Source organism: Macrobrachium nipponense, chromosome 27, assembly GCF_015104395.2.
Source record: "Macrobrachium nipponense isolate FS-2020 chromosome 27, ASM1510439v2, whole genome shotgun sequence".
Taxonomy (NCBI): domain Eukaryota; kingdom Metazoa; phylum Arthropoda; class Malacostraca; order Decapoda; family Palaemonidae; genus Macrobrachium; species Macrobrachium nipponense.
The window spans coordinates 5,895,539-5,918,127 of NC_087216.1; the positions used below are offsets into that span (position 1 = coordinate 5,895,539).

The 22,589-nt window shown below is 43.6% G+C and overlaps 1 protein-coding gene and 1 long non-coding RNA gene across 11 annotated transcripts in view; one reads left to right on the top strand and one right to left on the bottom strand.

Annotated features, from left to right (window-relative positions):
- LOC135200769 (uncharacterized) overlaps nucleotides 1–22,589 on the top strand; it is a 184,495-nt gene that overhangs the window by 160,759 nt on the left and 1,147 nt on the right. The window lies entirely within an intron of this gene.
- Nucleotides 17,510–22,589, bottom strand: part of LOC135200767 (trithorax group protein osa-like) — a 103,110-nt gene continuing 98,030 nt past the window's right edge. For all 10 annotated transcript variants that reach the window (XM_064229402.1, XM_064229403.1, XM_064229404.1 and 7 more), the window contains one exon: nucleotides 17,510–21,633. In XM_064229402.1, coding sequence (XP_064085472.1) covers nucleotides 18,940–21,633 — 2,694 coding nt within the window. In that variant the 3' untranslated portion in view covers nucleotides 17,510–18,939. The remainder of the gene's footprint in view (nucleotides 21,634–22,589) is intronic.

Genomic DNA, 22,589 nt, shown 5'->3' on the forward strand with positions numbered 1-22,589 from the left:
GCAGATTGTGCCTGGTGTGGAGAGCCATAAGTGTGGGGCCTTTCGGTCCTCTGTAGAGGTTGATCCTCATGAATTTTGCACTCGGTGTCGAGGGCGAGAATGCTCTCGCACTGAGCCATGTGATGTATGGTCGGAGGAGCAGTGGGAGCGCTATATGGGGAGGAAGAAACCGCGTAAGCCAGCCAAGGAGTCATCAGAGTGTCTCCTGTTACTCCCTTGGTTACGGACACGTCTTCTTTCTTTTCTCCCTCCATCTCAGCTCCCTCGTATGGCTCCTTCCCCTTCGGGGGGGGAAGGGGGGGTGGGTTCTCGCTCCTTCTCCTCTCTCGATCAGTCTAGCGTGGAGGATGGGGCTAGGTATCCCGATGTTCAGTTGTATTCGGGGTCGTCCATTCGCTCGGAGTGGGAACTGTCCCCCCCTGGGTGAGGGGAGACCCCCCTCTTACTAACCTGACTCTGTTTCCTTCCTCAGATCTGCTTGCCACAGAGGACGATCTCGGCCGGGCCTGGTACTCGCTGGGGCTCCAAGGGACACTGAGTGTTCAGGGGCTGCTGAGTCATCTGGCGAGAGGGCCCAGGCCGGTAACTCACGGCCCGACTACCACGACAACCACGATGGTGTCCACGCCTGGCTACACTGCTCCACCTCACCTGGTCTATACCCAGCACGTCGCCTTGGTTACCCCAACAGCTGCTGTTCAGGCCCGCTGCCAGAGGTGAAGAGGTTTACCATGTCGCCGCCGCCTGGTTTTGCCGCTCTTGCTCCAGCCCCTGACTTCCGGTGTCCCAAGAGCTCTCCCCTGGACCTGCCTCCAGTTCAAAGGATGCCACTGGTTCCTGCTCCGCCTCCTGTTCCTGAGATTGCTGCCGCTCCAGTTCCAGTACCAGTTCCTGCCGCTGTTGTTCCTGCCCGTGGTGTTGCTGCTCCCACCCCAGGTCCTTCCTGACAGGTGCAGTTGGGCCCTGTTGCTTCGGCACCTGCCCCGGCTCCGTCCTGGAGGAAGCTGACAAAGAAGAAGAAGAGGAGGAGTAAGGTGTCGTCCTCTTCATCATCTTTGTCGTCGTCTGCCGCCGCTTCCCCTTCGTCTTCTAAGTCCCCACAGCCAAAGAAGAAGAAGGTGGCCTCCTCCCACCCGCTAAGAAGGCTCGCCCTGAGACTTCTAAGGGTCCGTCCCATCGGTTGGGACTTCCGCTGGTCCTCCTGTTCCTTCGGGAATGGGGCCCGTCTCTCCTTCTGCAAGGCAGAAGAAGACGGGGACTGGAGGAGCGACAGCTAACACTAGTACCTCCTTGCCTGGCGCCAGAGATTCTGCCTCGGTGCCAGGTACCATCTCGGCCTCTCGTTCACGAGAGGTACCGAGTGTACGGTCACCTGCGGGTGACCGTGCAGCCAATACCCAGGCAACCAATTCTGCTCGATGCCAGGATCCAGGCACGGAGCGGAAGACTGGCTGGAGTCGCCCAGGTGACTCCCACCAGACCAGCGATCGCTCTCGGGGCGATCCGCCGGTACCCAGGGTTGACGCGACGGTCCCAGACCAACCGCGGGCTAAGGCGAGGAAGCGGTCCCCTCGGTCGCCTGGACCAGCCTCGGCTGGTCCAAGCGGCATGACACGCCGTGAGGACAGGCCTCGCTCCCACCTCGACAACTGACTCTGCCGGTCCCCTGACCACCGCTCCTACCGGGACCGGGCGGAGAGGAGGACCAGCAGTAGCTCTTCTAACGTTCGTGACCGTCGCCGCTGTTCTCGGTCCAGCCGCTCTCCCCGGGAGAGCCGCTTAACCAGGCCTGCAGCTCGATTGCCACCGCAAGTTGGTGATCGCCTGCAGCCCCCCCAGCACACCAGTTCTGCCAGTGGGCGAAGGGGGAGCATCAGGTCTACCTCTCCTATCCCTTCAACTTCCTCGGGCTACACCGGAAAGAGCGAGATGACCTGGAGTGATCATGAGGGCCGCGCTCCTCGCGATCCCGCCACGGCGCCCTATGAACCTGGCACGGTCCTAGGACCGACCAGATCATACACACAAGTGGCAGGAGGAGACCATGAGGGGTCTGTTGCAGTTCCTCCTCTGGAAGGAGGAGGGTCTCGGGAGGTGTTCTCGCTGGATGGGCTTGACGGTGTCTCCGCAGGACGCAGTCACTCCCAAGATCCAGAGTTCGTTCGCTGAGGTTATTGCGCTGATCCGTCAGCACAACGACCTCAGGGAAGGATCGCTGCTCCCACCTTCTGAGCCTACATTGGGTTTGGAATTGTTCTGGGGACCCAAAAAGGAACCCAGGACGACGGTAGGTCTGCCGACTGTGTGCTCAGCCAGGTGGACGCTCTCGTCTCCGGACAGGAGGGTTCGCTTCGGTCCGGCAGGTCGTCCAAGCTCCTTCCCCCACTTCTACCGCAACAGAGGCGCTTCTACGTGCCATCAGAGGACCCTCTGCCGCCCAAACAGGTTAACCCAGAATTAGCTAGGCTAACTCCAGGGGTGTCTCTGCAGCAGCTCCTGTCGGAGAACCTCTGGTTCTCACAGCAAGAGGCACTTGCTTTGGAATCTACCGCTATGGCAGCATTCCAAGCAGTCTTGTGGATAGACCTGTGGTCCCTCACAGTGTCTAAAGCTGTGGCCTCCTCAGGAAACATCACTCCTGACGGGGACCCGGGTTTCGTGAGACTGTGCCAGTCTGGAGGTAGGGCTATCTCCTACCTGGCCCACCAGACGGCTAACCTGTGGGCCAACCTGGTACTGAGGCGTAGGGACGCTGTCCTCACTCGAGTGACTAGGGCAGCTGGGCGAGAGGCGGCCTTGGGTCTTCGCAACGGACCGGTGCAGAGTTCCTCCTCTCTCTTCTTCAGAGATAGTGTACGCTGCAGTGGAACAACGGCGCACTGACGAGAGTGACCGTTTAGTCCACCAGGCAGTCTCAAAGGTGGCTGGGCAACCTCGAACGACTGCGGCTAAGCCCAAGAGTTTAGCTAGCACTACAGAGTGGAGACCTGGATAGTGAACGTTTTTCGGGAGGGATATTTGCTACCCTTCAAGTCTCGGCCACCCCTCACCTCCAACCCGGTCCATCATCATCAGACGTACGTTCCTGGTTCGGCCAAGGACGTGACGCTTTGGCAGGAAGTAGAAGCCATGCTGAGCAAACGAGCTGTGGAGATTGTATGGGATCAGTCGCCGGGCTTCTACAGTCAACTTTTCCTGGTGGAGAAGTCCTCGGGGGGCTGGCGCCCGGTGATAGATCTCTCTCCCTTGAACCAATTCATTCACCAGACTCGTTTCACGATGGAAACGGCACGGTCAGTGCTTGATTCTGTGTACAAATTCAGGGCACTTTGGTTCGGTCTCTCAACCGCCCCACAGGTGATCACACAAGTGTTCACGCCGGTGTTGGCTTGGGCCCACTCGGTAGGGATATGTCTTCTGAGGTATCAGAGATCGACTCCTCGAATTCTGCCACGATCTGGGGATCGTAGTGAATTACAAGAAGTCAGATCTCGAGCCCACGCAGAGGATGAAGTATCTGGAAATGCTGATCGATACGGGGAGGCAGCAAGACTATTCCTGTCCCTACAGGAGCAGCCAGCTCAGCAGTGGCAGGTCGTGATCGGTCACCTGTCGTCTCTCGAGAAGCTAGTCCCTCACGGGCTTCTTCACCTGCGGTCTCTTCAATGGAGACTAAAGAAGTGTTGGTCACAGGCAAGAGACCCACCTTTCTTCCCCGTGTCTCTCACGGAGGAGGTGAGGCAGGACTTAGCCTGGTGGCTGTACGACGGGAACCTCGTAAGAGGAGTGCCTCTTCGCACTCCCCCTCCCCCGGAGATGTTGCTGTTCTCAGACGCATCGACCGAGGGATGGGGCGCACACCTGGAGGAGTTGCTGGCTGCGGGTGTGTGGAACCATCATGACGAGCACCTTCACATCAACGTCCTGGAGTTCAAGGCGGCGTTTCTCGCTCTCCAAGAGTTTCAAGATCGTCTGGTGGGACACTCAGTGGTGTTGATGAGCGACAACACCACAGTAATGGGATACATCAACAAACAGGGGGGCCTAGTGTCCCTCCCGTTGCATCAGTTGACGCTGCAGGTGCTTGGCCCACTCGGTAGAGTTGTCAGCCCGCTACATTCCAGGCAAGAGGAACGTGGTGGCAGACAAGCTCAGCCGTCAGGATCAGGTGATAGGAACCGAGTGGTCCCTTCACCCAGACGTGGCGGAAAGGCTCTTCAACCTGTGGGGGCATCCAGTTGTGGATCTGTTCGCCACCCGGCACAACAGAAAACTCAAGGTTTTCTACTCGGCTGTGCCTCCTCTCCGTCTATGCAGTTAAGGGATACAGAGCCGCCTTGGCCCAGTCCTTAAACTGTGAGGAGTGTATATCTCCTCCTCCTTTGAGATCTCCCTCCTTATGAAGAGCTTCGAGAGTTCTTGCCCACCCAGGGAACTCAGGCCCCCAGGGTGGGACGTGACTCTCGTCCTTAGGAGTTTGACTCGAAGACCCTTCGAGCCACTCCGAGAGTCGTCAGACCCTCAAGGCCCTCTTCCTGCTGGCCCTAGCATTGGCGAAGAGAGTAGGGGAACTTCATGGTCTTTCCTTCGACGTTAAGCATTCCAGGGGATGGGGATCCATGACACTCAATTTCGTCCCAAACTTCGTAGCGAAGACTCAGAATCCTTCGGCCCCTGACGACTGGTTCGAGTCTTTCACGATCCCCTCCTTGAAGGACTTCACTGATAATGATGCGGATGAGATGCTGCTTTGTCCCATGAGGGCGCTACGGCGCTATCTGAAGAGAACTCGACACCTCAGGCCTGAGTGCCGACGCCTCTTCGTCAGCACCGTGGTTACCAAGAAAGAGGTTTCCAAGAACACTCTTTCTTTCTGGCTGCGTGAGGTGATCAGGAGGGCATATGACATGGATGGTAGTGACGAAACCCGTACCCTTCGTCCAAGAGCTCACGAAGTAAGAGGTATTGGTCCAACCCTTGCGTTCCGCAAGAACTTCTCCATGGCGCAGGTTCTGAAGGCAGGGGTTTGGGCCAACCAGACCACCTTTACTTCCTTCTACCTTCGGGATATCACCCTCAGGTCCTTGGACACCTTTTCCTTGGGGCCCGTGGTGGCTGCTCAACAAGTTGTGTAGTCTACCCAGAACCCGAGCGGACAGAACAGCATCGCATCCTTATGTGATTGCATGAATGGACGAGTGAAAGAGTGTGTGACTGGCTTCTCTTCCTCCTCTACCTGTGGGGAGAGGGCCGTGATCGTCACTACGCTGAACAGGAAGCAGGTAAGCTTCACGACTGAGCTCCATCCTATCAATTCAGTAGGGATAGGAATGTTTATCCACCACTCCCCAACAAGGGGGGTGAGTGGAGGCCAACTTTATTTTGGCTCTTGAAGTAGGAAATAGTTCTCGTGTATTTGCTATTTATAAAAGGTACGCTTACCTCCCTCTTATAAATTTGGTCCAGAAGTCTGACCACTGATCCTACGGTGCACACACTGATCAGCTGGGCAGAGGCTAGGATCCCTCCCTTTGCTCTTACGACCAGGGAGGGAACCAAGGTCGGACGAACACCAGTCTGTTCATAAGACTCAGATTCCACCCACCAATTGAGTCTTCCTATTGTTAAAGGACCGAGGGTTTGGGTACGTATCAGAACAAATAACAATTTGTCGAAAATTTTATTTTTCCTAACTATACAAACCTGAGGTCCTTTACACATAGTCCCACCTCATGCCACCCATCACTCTGCGTTTCCTGGGCCTAAAGCAAAGTGACTTCTCTCCTTGCAGTCGAGCTGACCGCCAACTGCCGGACAAGTAATTAACTGTCGCTAAGTACCTTCCTATTTTTAAAGGACCTCAGGTTTGTATAGATAGGAAAAATACAATTTTCGACAAATTGTTATTTTCGAAGCTTCTAGAAAGAATTATTGCCTCAAAGCGTTCACATCTCTCTCTCTCTCTCTTTGCCTCGTCATAATTGATATTAACGTAACGTAAAATGGTCACTCGTAACTTGTAGATTTCACATTTGATATTCTTAGAGTTTATTTAGTATTATTTAGTGTTTTTGTGGAATCTGAACAAACATTGTGTGTGTAACGGTGCCTGGTTTTGTGAAAGTGTGAAACAAGCTGTAGCAAAGAAAGAAAATTGGTATACCAAGAAGGTAAAGTGTGTTATATTTTTATTAGTTGCAACTAATAACTGATGGTTACGAAGGTTTGGTAAAAACTAATAACTATTGGTTACGATGGTTTAGAGAACTAATAACTAATAGTTACAATGGTTTGAGTGAAAAGATTTACATTTTTACACATTGCAAATTTTTGTTTGTTTGTTTCATTTGAAGTGATTTTTATGTTTTGTGCATTTATTCATTTTCTTATTGAAGTGTGTGTTTTTATTTTATATTCTGTGTGATTAATACTTTTTGCAATTTTGGTATTTTCCACATTTTTCTGTTTTCATGTGCATTCACAATTTAATTAACTTAGTTATTTTCATTACTTAATTGTTGCACATTTTATTGAATTTAATACTTGTGAATTAATTTGCATTTACTTAGAGAATTCTTTTCAAGTTTTATTGTTGTTTAGCATTTGTGAATTAATTTCCAAATTTCAGTTATTGCCTAACACTTTTGAATTTTGATTGAATTAATTTTCTTGAATTTTGTGATAAATTAATGTTGATTTAATTTTACTTAATTGATTCAAGAATTAATTAAACTTTACTTTGTTTTCAAGTAACAGTAATTTTCCCTGATATTGTGAATTTCACTTATAAGTTTTGAGTTTAATAATAAATTTTTGTATTCAAAATTTTTATAAGTGTTTTCTTTATTTTACACCAGTATTTAATTATGATTAGCTTAGGTAGAAACATAGTGGTAATTGATCTGTTTTCCTTCAATTAACTTGAAGTGACTTAGACTTCTGAAATCAGGGAAATACTTAGACTTTTAAAGTTATTGATGGAGTGATGTCCTTTGATTAATTTAATTACTTACAAGATTACCTCACACCTGTTTTGATGAACTTAGTCTGATTTTCTGCAATACTAGTAAGTGGTTAAGGGGTCACTGTTGCCTTTAGAGTATTCAGTCGTTTAGTACCTGTGATGAGGGTTCAGGTGTCTGGCTGTTGTGAGGTAACAATTAATGAATGGTAAGTGTAGTAACCAGATACTTGGCACTTCGTCACATTATATATATATATATCTATATATATATATATATATATATATATATATAGATATATATATATATATATATATATATATATATATATATATACGCAGTATTAGTCAATTGCATTACCAACGAAGAATATCTTTTTACTTTACATTTTACTTGTCTAGATATTCTTCTTTGGAACAAGGAGAAAATAGTCGTGTTTTCTTCCATTCAGTATTTATATAGACTACACATCCAGTGGTGTCAAGGGAGAGGAGTCTATTGAGTACCTTGGCTGTATTGCAAGTTGGCGAAGTTACTCAAGTTATCATGGATCGCAGGTTACCATTGTATGTATTTACAGTGCTGTAATAGTAACCTGGACTATAATCTCTGATGATAAGTTTAATTTGATTAGCTATCTGCATAGTTTGTAGTCTTGACGATGGTGCCCATGGTCTTCCTCAGACTTTTGGTCGAGTCCTCCCTCTGCAGCTGGACCTTGGAGTTGCTAAGGATGCTGTCCATCTTAACATCATGCTCTTCACATTTTATGATATTACAGATGGTAACCTTGCTGCTGCCCTTTCTTACAATATATGGGCAGTCACCAATTTGGCACACACTATCATGTAGGCAAGGTGTGAAGATCTTTATTCCTAAATATAGCATGTTGGCTTCCTGCTTCCGTAACAAGTTCCTCCCAGATGATATTGAGAGAAAACAAGCGTCTCTGCTTCTATGTGCTGCACTTCCTCATGGGGTTTCTTGGTTAAGTGGCAGTTGAGGCCAAGGTTTAGGGACTGTTCTTCTATCAGGTCTATAATGTACAGGTTAATATAGCCACCAATGTGCCTCTTGCTCTAAACAGTGCCTTTATCTTTGATGAATCATGGTAGTGGTCCATTGATGCCTTTGATTACATCATTGTGTGAAATAAGACGCATTTTGGTGAGTAGTATCATCTGGTCACTGCTCATCATTCTCTGGAGTCGTCCTTGGTTATTCAAAGGCTGACATCTCCCTTTTGGCTTCCACGAGGTTATTGACGCAGAGTAGGAGGAAGAGGGCAAAAAGGAACTGGAAGAATTCGACAGGATCATGAAGAAACTGACAAATGCTTCTTGTCCTTTCTTCTCTTACAATGCTTTTCCCACTGAAGGGAGGACCAGGAAGCGCATATTTAAGTTAACAAGGCAAGGATTAAATATAACTGTTGCCCCTACAATGAGCACAAATCTCTACTGAGTCCACCGACAGGGGAGATGTGAAGTAACCATATGGTTTCATACAAGACCCCATGGCGATGGCCGTATGTTTTCTCTATTTCAAGAGAAAAAAAATAAATCACACCACAAATATAAAATAAAGGCACATTGACACAAAGAACAGAAAAGAAATTCATTCTTTCCGGGTGGCAGCTGAAGAAAAAGCAGACTATGTACTGAGAATGAGGCAAGGGAGGGATACCCCCTCTCGACCCCATTTCCACCAGTTAACATATGTTAGTAAGTGATGGTTTTATCTCTGTAGAAACAAATAACAAGCTGCTTATGATGTTCAGGTACACCACAAGCTCAATTTCCAGATACAGTCAAACATATAACATAGTCCAAGGAGGGCGGGTTCAGGCACTGGAGGAAATGTCAATTTACATTTATTGTCTCAACAATTATGTTGGCATGGCTCTAAGATTGGAAATGACTGGATGTACTTATTAAGTAATATAAAAAAAAAAAACAAATGCCACAAATTTTTTAAAGTAATAATTATTATACACCAGAGACATTTATGTTGGGGCATTCATCAAGTAGTGTCTGCGACGCTGGGAAATATGACAGTTGAAAAATTTGTGATTTGTTCTTATAAGAATACGGACCATTGCCCTATAATGTATTAGTCTCCCTCCTTGGACAGCATTTTCCACCTAAAAATACCATGCTCCAGATCATGATCTTAGAATGTGAGCAATGATTCCTGTAACCTGTACAATTTGGCATACGGATGAAAGCATATGACGTCTGAACTTTCACTCTAGGAAACTTAGGAAAACCAAATGCTGCCCTTGAAGTATGGTAGGAAAGGTTGGAAGCAGGCAGTGCAGTATTTAGGTCAGCCATAAATCTATGGGTTCAGATGTTAGCTTTACCAGACAGGATGCTTGATTGTCAATTCTACCCATTTCAACTTGTCCTTCGGTCTGACTGCTGCCTTGCAGAGGAGGAATGGGAGATGGGATGGAGCCATTCACTAACCCTTTCAACTTCCAGCTTTATGCCATTTGAGTTTGGGTTTGTGGTCGGCAGCCACCTGCCCTCCTGACTGGTCGGCAGCCACCTGCCCTCCTGACTTGTGAACAGAAAGTTATCTAAACAAGGGATGAACCATCAACCTTGGTTTCATGAGCTCTCCCCCAGACCAGGTGACCATCCTCCTCACAGTGCAAACTTTGTCTTCTTGATTGCTTCATAAAGCCAGAAAGAAAGGGTGTTCTTGGACACCAGCTCCATGTGCCAGACAGTGAGTGTTTCAAGAAACCCTAACCTCCCCACTACCAAATTCTTGTAAGGAGGGAATTAACAGGGACTGAGAGAAGCTTATCTTGATAAAAGTAGACAAGAAAGCACCAGATCTGCTGCAAAGTACTCTACCCAGAGAGAGACCGTCTACGACACCAATAAAAGATGATTCACTCTTTGGTATTTGATAGTTGAGGCTACTTTAAAACGTGGCAAACAAGGGGCTGCTAAGGTTATCTGAGACCTAGAGTGACACACACTTGGTTAAACAGACAGGGGGAAATGCAAAGATAGCCAGTCATCCCATGGGCTGCTGGAAGACATTTTCCAAGACAACCCAGGATCTGGAATGTTAAAGCAAAATGCTAGGAGCCTTGTGTATAACCATGAGAAGTAACTACTGGCCCTGGTGATTGAGCTGGTACACCAAAACATAACTTAAAGCAGAAATGCTGCAGCTGATAGTTCAGCAATATGACAACACCACTTATGCATCAGCACACCACCTCTTGTTGCTCATTAACACAATGGAGTGACCATCACGCGATCTCAGAACGTTGCAGTTCTCCACGCTGCAAAGATTCTTAAGGTGTTGATGTGTCAATGGAGGTTGTTCTCTGTCTTCACACCTAAAGCAGAGTGATCTCCCTGTGAGTCATACCTTTTTGATGCACCTGAAAACAGAAGCATCTTGAGCTCCCACTAATAGGTTCCTGCATCCAGCCACCGAGCAAGGTCCTACCTCACTCTTTGCTACAAGGGTACACCGTACAAGGCGAAAGAAAGGGTTGCTAACTAATACTACTTCAGTCAGCAATAGCTTCTCCAAAGACAATTGGCCAATGACAACTTGCCAAAGCCATATTGGTTGTTCCATGAGCTTGTTGAAGTGAGACCCTTGCCAAAACTCATTTGAGGGCAGTCACCAAGGTGAGGTGGAAATCTGTTCCTGAGGCACAGCTCAAGTCAAATGAGACTTGAGTGATGGAAGCCTTACCTTTATTCCTGTAGTTAGCTTGCACACTGGAAGGGTGGCAACACTTACTTATTTACAAGAGAACTCAGAAACTAGTACCCAACCTAACGTAGCTTTAACTTCAGATTTTCTTCTTAGTCGAAGACAAATTTTTTATTAATATTTTAGAAAAGCGTCGTAAGATCAGATCGACTTAGGTCAAGACCGCCTTAACTTAGGGACTGAATGCCATGCCCCATATATGCCTGTTGCTTGAGTATGGGATCCAACTCCTACCAACTGTGCATCTTAATGACACTGAAACCAGTCAGTCATTGAGATACTGTAATATGAAAGATATATATTTGTTGTGCGAGCTGTTTCAAGCTGAAACCATGGTAACACTTGTGAATGCACAAAGGCTGTTGCAAGTCTGAAGCATAGGGCTTTTGAACTGATAGACTACCCTTTGCAGACAAAATGCAGGCACTTCCAGGAATAATGGATGGGCATCTGAGAATAAAAAATTTTAAGATTTAGCTAGTTAGTGTAGCTTAAATCTCACTCCACAGAGATGTCATTACTAGTCTCCAACTCTATGTTTGCTTCTCACCAAGAAAGCTATTATAGTAACAGGCTGGGGAAAGGTTAGCTACAACTTTTAAAATATTCTTTTCCAGGATTACCTTCACTCTTGCCAACGACTAGAAATGGTATGATGTCTAAGGGAGGGGAGGTTGGTAGTCCTGGAAAGAGCATCTGTAACCTTTCCTCCTTAACCTCCCTTGAGCCTGAGCTGGAGGTGAAGGTGGCAGGCGGGGGGGAGGCGGCTGTGACAAAAGAGCTGGTTAAGACTCATTGCCCTTTCATGAAAAAGAAGAAACCAGAACTCCTTGTATCAGTTTTGAGATCCGAATCCCTTCGTGATGCCAAAACTTAATTGCATGGCTGCCTCCAAAGGATTGGCTGCAGTACCCTTCTGCAACCCAGTACTTGAAGATGATTGCATAATGATTGTCCTGTTGACCAGAACACGTCTCTTCTTCCTTCACCAACAGCCTTCTGCTTTGAGAAGCTTAACAGGGAACCCAAGACCAGTCCATTCCACCGAGACCACTCTCAGCAGAAACTTGTACGAAAAAGATCATGTGACAGTTTGCCCACTGGTTCCTTCTTGGTATGAGAGGAAAGTCAGTACCTGTCCTTCCATCATCCTCCACAATATTGCCCTCTCATTTACAAATAAAAGTCCAGTAACAACGAACTCAGCAAGCACATTCAAACAAAGGTCAAACCACAATGCTAGCTGGAAGTGAGGACTCCAAAACAAAGTTCGAACCTCATATTAGTCTCCAGAAGGGGGTCATTTCTCACGTTATGCACCTTCGGTAAGTAGTTAGAGTACGCGTGAAGGGCTAGAAAAGATGCTTGTTCTATCTGCCGGACACAAAGAAACCTTCTGATCCCAGACACCAAGAGCAAGTAGTCTTCACAAATGTCTCACCTCTAGAGTACACTCTTGAATAGCTCTGTCAGTGGGATGGTTTCCACAAATTCCTTATATCAGCATGTAGTCAATGGACCAATCAATCTCTTTAAAAAATTCCAATTATGTCCTAGGGTTCTTTAGAACCCACGGACCCTAACATATTCCTCTAGGCATGAGTTACATCTTCTCTCAAAATAAAGGCCCACACACCAGTCTATCCAGGTGAGCAATCACAGACCTTGGACACAGACAATAGGACCTAGTGGTACCAATTAAGGCATAACGACAAAAGGTTGACTTGTATTGGCTTGAATCGTGGTCCATGCTCCTGTAGACCTTTTAATGATCAGTCAAAACCAAACTGCTAAAGAGGTCACAGATGACCACATGACAGGGTTGACTTGTATCTGCTTAAATCATGGTTCGTGTTCCTGTAGCCCTTTTATGAGCAGTCAAAACCAAACTGTTAAGAGATTAAAAATGACCACAACAGTCAAAACCAAACGGTTAAGACATTACAGATGACCACAACAGTCAAAACCGAATAAGACATTACAGATGACCACAAAATGTGTGATATCATACTTGATCATGTGCAGGCAACTCTATGATACTCAGCCACATTGTAATGCATTAACCTCTCACGCTTGGCCCCTCTGTTGCAAGTGCACATTCCAAGGATTATGTATACATAGGAAGTTCTGCAAGAACCAAGCACCACCCAAGCATGCACCTACAGATGTTATGGCAACTCAGCAATACCATACTCGCAAAATAACTTTGCATCCACAAAATCTGGTGATCATGCTTATGTCCATCAGGAGTTCTGGATGAACCAGGCCCAAACTGAGGATCCACACAATCACATGCATACAGATAGTATCAGGATAACCAAAAGCATCATACAACAGTGAGCTGTTGCACAAGGTTCTTCTTGAACATACATGATTTTGATTCGGGGATTATACTTGCATTGAACAAGGAGGTACTGCCAGCTTTGATTGTTTGTGGCGTTTTTACGTTGCATGGAACCAGTGATTATTCAGCAACGGAAACAACGGCTTTACGTGACTCCCGAACCACGTTGAGAGTGGACTTCAATCACCAGAAATACACATCTCATTGGAATGCTCAAGAATCGAACTCGCGACCACCGAGGTGGTACGCCAACACCATACCAACCACGCCACGGAGGCGTTCCTGCCAACTTTGTGTAGCTCTGGAAGTTTTCATGTCCTCGAAGAAAATGGGGAGATACTTGCAAGCACAGTCAGACCACTTGGTATCAACACAACCTAAGGCAGGCATCATGCCCACAGATGAGAGAACACCACCTTCAGTCCCCAAAAGGAAGGCATTCGCTTCAAGTTTAAAAAACTTGTAAAAAGCTTTTTAGACCTGTTTCTACCCTGGAGGAAAGAAAATGCAAAAAATCGAGGCAGAAGAGTGTTTGTTTGTATGGTGTTTTTAGGTTGCATGGAACCAGTGGCTATTCAGCAACGGGACCAACGGCTTTACGTGACTTTCGAACCACGTCGAGAGTGAACTTCTATCACCAGAAATACACATCTCTCACACAATGGAATGCCCGAGAATCGAACCAGCGACCACCGAGGTGGGACACCAACACCACACCAACCACGCCACTGAGGCGCTTAGGCAGAAGAGTGTGATGAAAAAGACGAAGATTATGCAAGCTTCTGATTTTTCACCTTTCTCTTATTCTACTCGGATAGAATCGACTTTGTCAATACCACAGAGATATCTCCACAAGCACGAGGACTGCTACAGGGGGCCTTAACCAGGCTGTGTTCCCCAGCATAAACAGCAACAGTACTGAAGGTAGAGTATAATCCCCTTTGAGTGAACTGGCAATCTTGTGTCCTTCCTCTGCTACTACAGAACCTTCCCTCAATGTAGATCAGCAAAAACACTTTTCATAGGGCATACCAATGCAGAGCAACAAACTGGTAACACAACCGTCAAGGAAATAAAATGGCCAAACATGTTGCTATGACCTTCATACCTTGCAATTGTCATGTCTTGTTTAATTGAATACATGTTGAATAAAAATACAAAAACACCATAGGCTACATACAATGAAAACGACTTAATTTTTTTGAGAAGTCAGTGCAGCAAAACAAAAAAAATTAATAAATAGAAAATAATCAGGTTCCAGAGGGTGAGTGGATATTCCCCCCTAACAAATGTGAACTTCATTTAACTACCGAATTACCCAATTTCAACCACCATTCCTGCTGGCACTGAGGAATACTCCTACGCAAAAGGCAAGGTTTATATTCCCCTAGGAACAATCTAGAATTTGTGGTCAAGAATTTTGTAATGGTTTCCTCAACAGGAACAGACACATAAACCCCTTGTGCTGAAGGTTCAAGATTCGAACAAACACACAGGTTCCCTAAAACAAGCATGTGGGTTTGTTATTTTCCTTATGATCTTAGCAGGTTTGACAAACCTTTCATAGGCTATGATTTATTGTATGGTCTGGTTAAATTACTCGAACAAACTATGGCATTGCCGACATCAATGTTTACACTAAATAAACTGAAGTCCATTACTATCAACTGAAAGATGATTTTATTGGTCATGACAACTAATCATTAAATGTCTGTAATTTGCCAAATAATAGTGTATCAATTAACAATGATGGATATGTCATAGACACAATAAAGAGATAACAAAATCTAACTTAAGCAACTATTGCTGCTCATGAATAAAAAATACCACTGAATACTCAAAAGTCAGATTAACCATAAAATTTAAAGGAACACTATTGTGCCATAATATAGATAAGGCTGCTACATACCTTCTCATATAGAAACCAGAGCACATTTACACAATAATGAGCAGTATAGTACCCTGGCATAAATGGTGCAAAAGTCCAGACTGTTGTGTTTTACAATTCATGTCAATAAATGTTGCATTGCAGTAATCAAACTAAAGTTGTGGCAGATATGAATTTACTTAGCTGAATGAACCTTTGAAACCCTTGCAAGGTTGCACTGACCAAGGAAAGAAACGGGTTATGCACAAATATAACTGTTTGTTATGATTATGGAAAGGTGGGACTTACTATGGACTTGCATAAAAGTAATGATGTACACTTTGTACATCATACAACTGTGAAGGTCCTTAATAAAAAAATTTACCAAAATTATATATTTCTGAAAGATCACAGTAGGGATATATACTTAAAAGGGAAATTCACTAGATTCAAAGGTTTCTTTAGCTCACTGGGCTGGTCTGATAGGATTTGCCTTTATTAATGAAAAATTTCATCATTGGATTAATTGTAAATGAAGGCTTAAGAGTTACTTTCAACAACAACTATATATGTGACTGCACTACTCTATGGCATGTACATACAATGACAGGGTCACATGGAGTTTTCATTAAATACAGTGTCCATGCAACATTTATTTGGTTGTTCATTGTTCCCAATAATTGTCATTGATTCTTATTGGGTTTATAAAATGTTAAATGTGTACGGCTAATTCTATTCATAACCATTGGCATTGTAATTGCAGTTTTGGGTGCTTTATTGGCTTCATCCTTAAATGCCCAAATAGGCAAGAATCCAAAATATTTCTGCATTTTTATCACCTTTAATTGATAAAGGAAAAAAATTCTTACTCTGCAAGGGGTATTTTTGGTATATTTCCATAGCACTTTTGGTCATTATACGTTGCACTATATTCACTTTCAACTTTATTGAGTGAAAAGTTATTTCATATCCACAAGTTTTAAGGCAATCAATAACAGCAAGGATAGCAAAGAGTAAATTGTTGAAGCATATACAGTAATCCAATATTTTTGTCAACAGAAAATAGCTGGCAACAAGGGCAAGCTACCTCAAGCTATTCTGAAACCGTTCATTCTCTTGTTCGGACAACTGGATGAACGGATGAACTTTTGGTTTTTTGCTTTGTCATTTAGATATTCATAATTTTTTTCTTCTTTTCATAAGTCAGTCCTCCCCCAAGCTAATGCTTCTCGGGTGGACGTCAGCTAGGTAACCCCAACTCCCCATAATCACATCACTCATGGTGGTAATCACTAGTATACAGCCTTACTTATTCGGCCCCGACGGGAGGCGAACGCCAGCCTGCTAGATTAAGAGACCAGCATATTACCAACTGTACAAACCATAAGCTTATAACATTTCTTATAGAGCTTTATATTTTTTAAGTATTTCCTTAATGGTATTTCTATAAAGTTCCAACGTTCCTTTGGTCAATTGGCCATAGAGGAATTCTCCAGACCCATGATAAGCAAAACCTACTCAATCACCATCTGTCAATTTACTCATGCTAGCATACTCAATCTGGTCTCAATTTCAAGCAGATAACCTGCACTTCATTGTGATATGTCAAAGGTGCTCCTGGGGTTGGGCAACAAACTCGAGTAATTGAACCAGTGGGAGTAAGTACCACAGTGGCTCAATAACCTGACCATGGTTCGACATTGAAGCACTAATCTTCCTACATCTGGATATTTTTAACAGTAGTGTCTGTGTATATATAAATATACTTTTTTCGAGAATGGTTATTATAACAATAACCTTCCAAGTTTGTAAAGTTTGGTAAAGCTTCCTCTTACTGAAAGTGCAGTTTTACTTTCCTTACAATCAGAGCCTTTCAACAATATCTGTTGGCATCAGATAGTGGAATTCCTAAGAAGTAAAATTCTTAACAGTTGATCATTTAGAATTGCCACAATTTTATTTTTTTTTCTATTTTTCACTGAACAATAAATAGAAAGGAGCCTTACTGCTTTGGCTGGTGCACAATTGTGCCAATAGACTGATTACATACAGGTTACTGATTTCTAGAAATTATTCTTACACGACTGCTTTCATCCACTTTGGATACCTTGAGGGATACCCTCAAATTTATCAGGCTGGGATTTTTCCATACTCCTCAATTCTTATAATGACCTGAATACTGACATCTGTGATAAGTCTCCCTCAAAGTCAATGTTGCCACAAATGAAATCGTCCATTAAACATTTACATGTGAGAATCCCCGAGACATATTTCTCGTGTATTCAAGAAGCTAGTAGAGTATCTTCGATGCTAGTCAACAGATGAAGTGCATATATCAAGGATTTAGTTTCTATGGTGTTCAAGTTGTAATAAACTTGCATTTCCACACCAAATTCTGCAATACAAGGCACTTCCTTGTTACACTCCATTATGCAATTAACCAAAATGATTTATAAATTCTAAATATATATAAAAAAAAAAAAAAATCAAGTAACACTTCTAACACCAACACCATCTTCTTGTACACATACAGCATTTATGGTAGGATAATATTTTACTATAATTTGTAAATCAGATTACAACTCATTTTATAGAAACCAATTCCTTTATTACATATATATACAACACTTTATACATAAGACTATCCATGTAACTTTAAGAAACACTTCCACTGTTCTTAAGGTTATTGTGTACTATGTCCCAAAATGATAAATTGGGCTTTTTTTTACAACTTCAAAAATACGTAAAATCTTAACCATTCATAGCAAACATCAAGAGTCATTTCCTTTAATTATTTAAATATACATTAGGTTAGAACACAACATATGAATTGTAGTCTACTTTCCTTTCAACTGATTTTTTTCAACATAAGAGAAAATGATAAAAAAAAATTAACACATTTTTTTTTTTTTAGAAAAAGCGGACTCTAGGCTAATTCTGAACTACCTGGCACAGTCTATCAATCAACAGAGGCCTTCCCTTATGGCTGGTGAAAATTTGGCAAGATATGGGAAACCGAATGATTACCTTGCAGTCATTTACAATCGATACTTTTCACATATCCATTCATACAAAAATATGAATTTCACGGTATCAAATATACTGGTATACAGAGAAAAAAAAATATTCTGTTATTTTGTAGAAGGGACTTGAAATTTGTAAAGTTTCAAAACAATTTACAATTCGTGCAATTAATGGTACCTCTTTCAGAAGAATCTAATTGGCTTAAAATGGCTACAGAATAGGTTTACTTTCATTCAAATGAAGTCACAGGTCCTTAGCCTTTAAATTCGTAGAGCATGTTTACTAATGAAACATTACAGAAATACCTAAGACTTATAGTTTAATTATGAATAAAAATAATGGAATTCTTCCTCAAGATATTTACTTTCCAGACTACCTTTTTCTGAATGAAAAGATTAAATTCTAACTTTGACTCTTGGGACATGAAATACAGACAGGTGGGGTGAAGTGTACAGTTTTCAATCCTTCCTCAATTATCTACCATTGAATTCAAAAACATATAGAACCAAATTGGATTACAATGGATAAAAAACACATATTTACAACATATAAATAAGGAAAAGATTAAGTAATATCATTAAGGATAAAGAAAGACTGCTTCTCTGAATACTTTTCTTTCTACAACTTTCTTTAAATCCAAGAAATACAGCTGAGATGAGTACAGATTTCTGTACATTGAAAAGTACAAATACACAGACTTTCACAGACTTGTTGCTGGCTACACTCGCACTTTAGAATAATTCACAGACACTGCTCATAGCAGGACACACATCATCTTACTTTAATTACTGTACACAACACTGAGAGCCCTAATACCTGGTAGGACTCGATATCACTGAGGTGGTCCTTGCAAGGGCCCAGCTGAGACACTAGAGGGGCCCTGGGACCTGGGGGGGACCCTAGGGGGCATAGCGTCACCCCCACCACACAGTTTGTACCACACATGGCTGAGAGAGGCCTACACACTCACTGGGGTTATCCACCCACTACTAAGATGAGGGATTTGCTGCTGCTGCCGCCGCCGTTGCTCCTGCCGTTGCTGCTGCTGGGGTTTCCAAAGGGACTGGGGTGGATGTAGAGGTGGTGGTGGTTGCAGCAGTCACAGTCTCCGATTTTGGCAAAGCAGATTCTGATTTTGTAGTTTGAGGAGGGGTGCCGGCTATTGCGGGGGTATTGGCTGGCTTTAAAGAAAGATTTAACTGAGGATTAAATAGGGATGTACTTGAAGAGGTTAAATTAGGGTTAGAAACTTTATTTAAGCTTGGTACAGCAGCTGTGACAGGTGAAGGGGTAGCAGTAACTGCTGACGTTGGTTGTGTACATGGAGCTGTTGTCGAAACAGCTGTAACAGCTGGGGTAGGGGAAGAAGCAGTTGTTGAGACAGGTGTAGGGGTACTGGCAGTCGTAGTAGTAATTGTTGAATTACTGGAAGATGATGATAGAGTAGAGGTAACAGCAGAAGTAGGGGTAGAAGTGGTAGTGATGGTTGTTGAAGTGGGGGTACCGTTTTGGGATGCAGCAGACTTATCACAATCATTTGACGCAGAATCATGATTAACCGACGTAGAAGGAGGGGTGGTAACAGAAGCAGGCTGACTAACAGTGGAATCTGACGATTCCACTTCCATTGGAGCATCTGGAGTGGAATTAGTAGACTTTGGGGCTTGTGCTGTATTTGGAGATGGAGATGGAGGTGGTGGTGGTGAGGGCGAGGGTGAAAATTGAGGAAAATCAATTTGCACATGGGATACATTATATAACACCTGTGATAACTGTGATGCCACATAGGTGTCAAGTATCTGGCTCATAACCAACGTTAACAGTCTGTTTTCGGTGTTCGCTAACGCCCGCGCATTGGCAGGCACTCGTGACAAATGTACCAATGTGTTAGCAGATCGTCTCACCATATCCAGACTCGTTCCCATTAACTCTGGGTTTTCTTTCAAAGCAGTCACACCCTGAACATTTGCTACAGTCATAGCTGCTGCCTCAGCTTCTTCTATGAATGCCACAAGTAGGGAAACGCACCCGTTTTGCATGGCTATGACTCTTGCCACACCAGAGTCTGCTGCTGAGAAATAATGTAACAAATTAATCGAAAACTCACGTAATACTTGATCTTCACCACGACACATAAACCGAGTCAACTGTCCGCAAAGATTATCCAAACGTGAGAACGGTGGTGTTGCCAAGACCAAATCTGTATTTTGATCAAGGACACATAATTTCACTAAAGTTTCCAATGCCAGTCTCTGAGGTGATAGTGCAGCTTGCGATGAAGTTCCACTACCAGGCAATGGGTCCTGCCCATAAGATGCAGGACATGTTGCCCAGTGTAGTAAACCATTTAGTAATGGTCTTGAGATCTCTTCTGGATATATGGACAAATCCAAGTAACCTGCCATGTTAGCAAGAGTGACCAATGTATTCTCATGCACATGATGGAGGTATGGCCACCACCAATGAGTGTCTGGGGCCAAGGAGCTGCACCAGTCACTTAGATCTGCTTCCTCATCCCTATCATAGTGCGCAGTGGAAGGAGTGCGCTGAGGATGCTCGTGATGTAAAAGGATTGTCTTACCCAATAAAGCTAACAAAGAAGCAGATTTGCTCATTACTTCTTCATTACCTGGAATGAAGGACAAATTTCTAATAACAGTACCAACACACATCACGCGTCGAGCTAACCAATCTTGCCCTTCAGTAGTTGTGCTTAACGAGGCTTCATCTGGACCCCAAGATTCTTCTTCTAGATCTTCATACGGCCTTTTAAACCCTCCACTTTCTCTTCTAGAACTACTGCTTTCTCGCCTCTCTAGCTTTTCTTTAACCCCCGGCCTATTATGAGAAGTTTCTTCAGGTTTATCTACTTTTTTATCCGTAGATTTTTCACTATTTGGTTCCTGTTTAACAGTTAAATTTGGCTCTACACGCACTTCAGTGTTCTTTGTTATTGAAGATTCCTTAGTGTCTTTATTAGAAATTTTATTGTCACTAGTTTCATCAACAGGTTCTTTCTTTAGCTTTTTGAATATTTCATCTAACCTGCTCTTCCTCGCATTATTAACCCTATTCCTGATTATTTTGTCTGTTGACTCTGTTTCTTTGGAGTCACACTTGTCCCTAGATATAAGCGTTTCTAATTTTTCCACTTTTTTCTCCTTCATTTCAGCAAGTAAATCTACTACTTTGTCTTTTTTAGTTTTTTCCTCAACAATTTGTACCGATTCTACTTTCTTTTCCGGCACTACTACTTCTTTTTTCACTTCCACGACTTCCTGTTTCACTTCTACAACTTCCTCCACCTTCACATCGGCAATTTTACCGTCCTTATCCGGAAGCAACCTAGTGAAGACAAGCGGGGGAACTGAACTCTGCATAGTGCAGATAATATGGGCTGTACACTCTCCTCCACCTACTGACCAAGTATCCACTCCTGAGCTAAAACCCTCCCATTTATCCCACTCCCGACTCCCTTCCCGCATAAACAGTTCCCCATCCCGTTTCACAAATTTAACAGATTTCCCTGTTTTTGTGACGAGCGTGAAATCATCTGACCCTTTTAAAATTATATCTTTATTATTCGGGTCATCGTCGTCTAATCTGCCAAGATCTAACTCCAAGGTAGGTGATGGAGGAGGTCGAAGGTACCATGGTCTATTGGTGTCGTCATGTTGCTCTGCCTGCAAAATTGAAACAAAATTAAAAACAAAGTCTTGCCATACAGTAAAACAAATTTCAAGACCTCAAATTTGTATTATACTGAATTGAAAGCTATGCTCATAAAAGCTAATCCAGCAAATTAGTACCTTGAAAAATGTATACCATAAAACACTATCCATTAGCTATGGGATCAGTTTGCCTCAACGTGTCTTCTCCCACTATTTCAACTGATAGCACCTTCCTCTGTTAAGCACTTCTTCAAATCCTCCCTTGCTTATTACACCATCCAATCCACTTGAGTTCTCTAGCATCCTTCTTCCAAACATATCCTTACCACATGCCTATACCCTCCCATTCTCCAATCATATCAGTATAATCTTCACCATTCCAGCACTTCAACTTTTATTTTCCAAGCCTCTCATGCAGCTGGACCCCAAAAATCTATCTTGGGACCCTCATTCTTAGTTCCTACATTTTTTTTCTTTGTCCTTTTCAATGCCCATGTTTCTGATCCATACATCTTCACTGGAATGATTATGATAAACAGATCTTCATTGTTTGTTAATCTGGCTCTGGCATTCTTTTGTCAGACACTACCCATGCGACCTACCCCCAATTCCCCCCAAATTCCCCCTCACTGCTTTTATCCTGTTGCTAACTTCAGCTTCACACAATCCCTTCCTGGCCTTCATTTGATACTAAGAACTTGAAATTTTCTGTTTGAATCTGGTTTCTTCCATTTTGCCTGAACAACTTATCCCCTCCCGATTACTGGACACCATAACCTCAGCTTTACAAACATTTTACTTTCATAGCAAAGTATTACAACTTTAACTCACTGTGCTCAAATAAGGAAGACCCATGAATAATACCATGTAAACAAAATGCCCCCAAAGACATGCTTACATTTTCAAACACTTCTCTAATACAAAGAATTCCTTTACTAGTTTTACTTAAATTCAGAAATATTTTCATG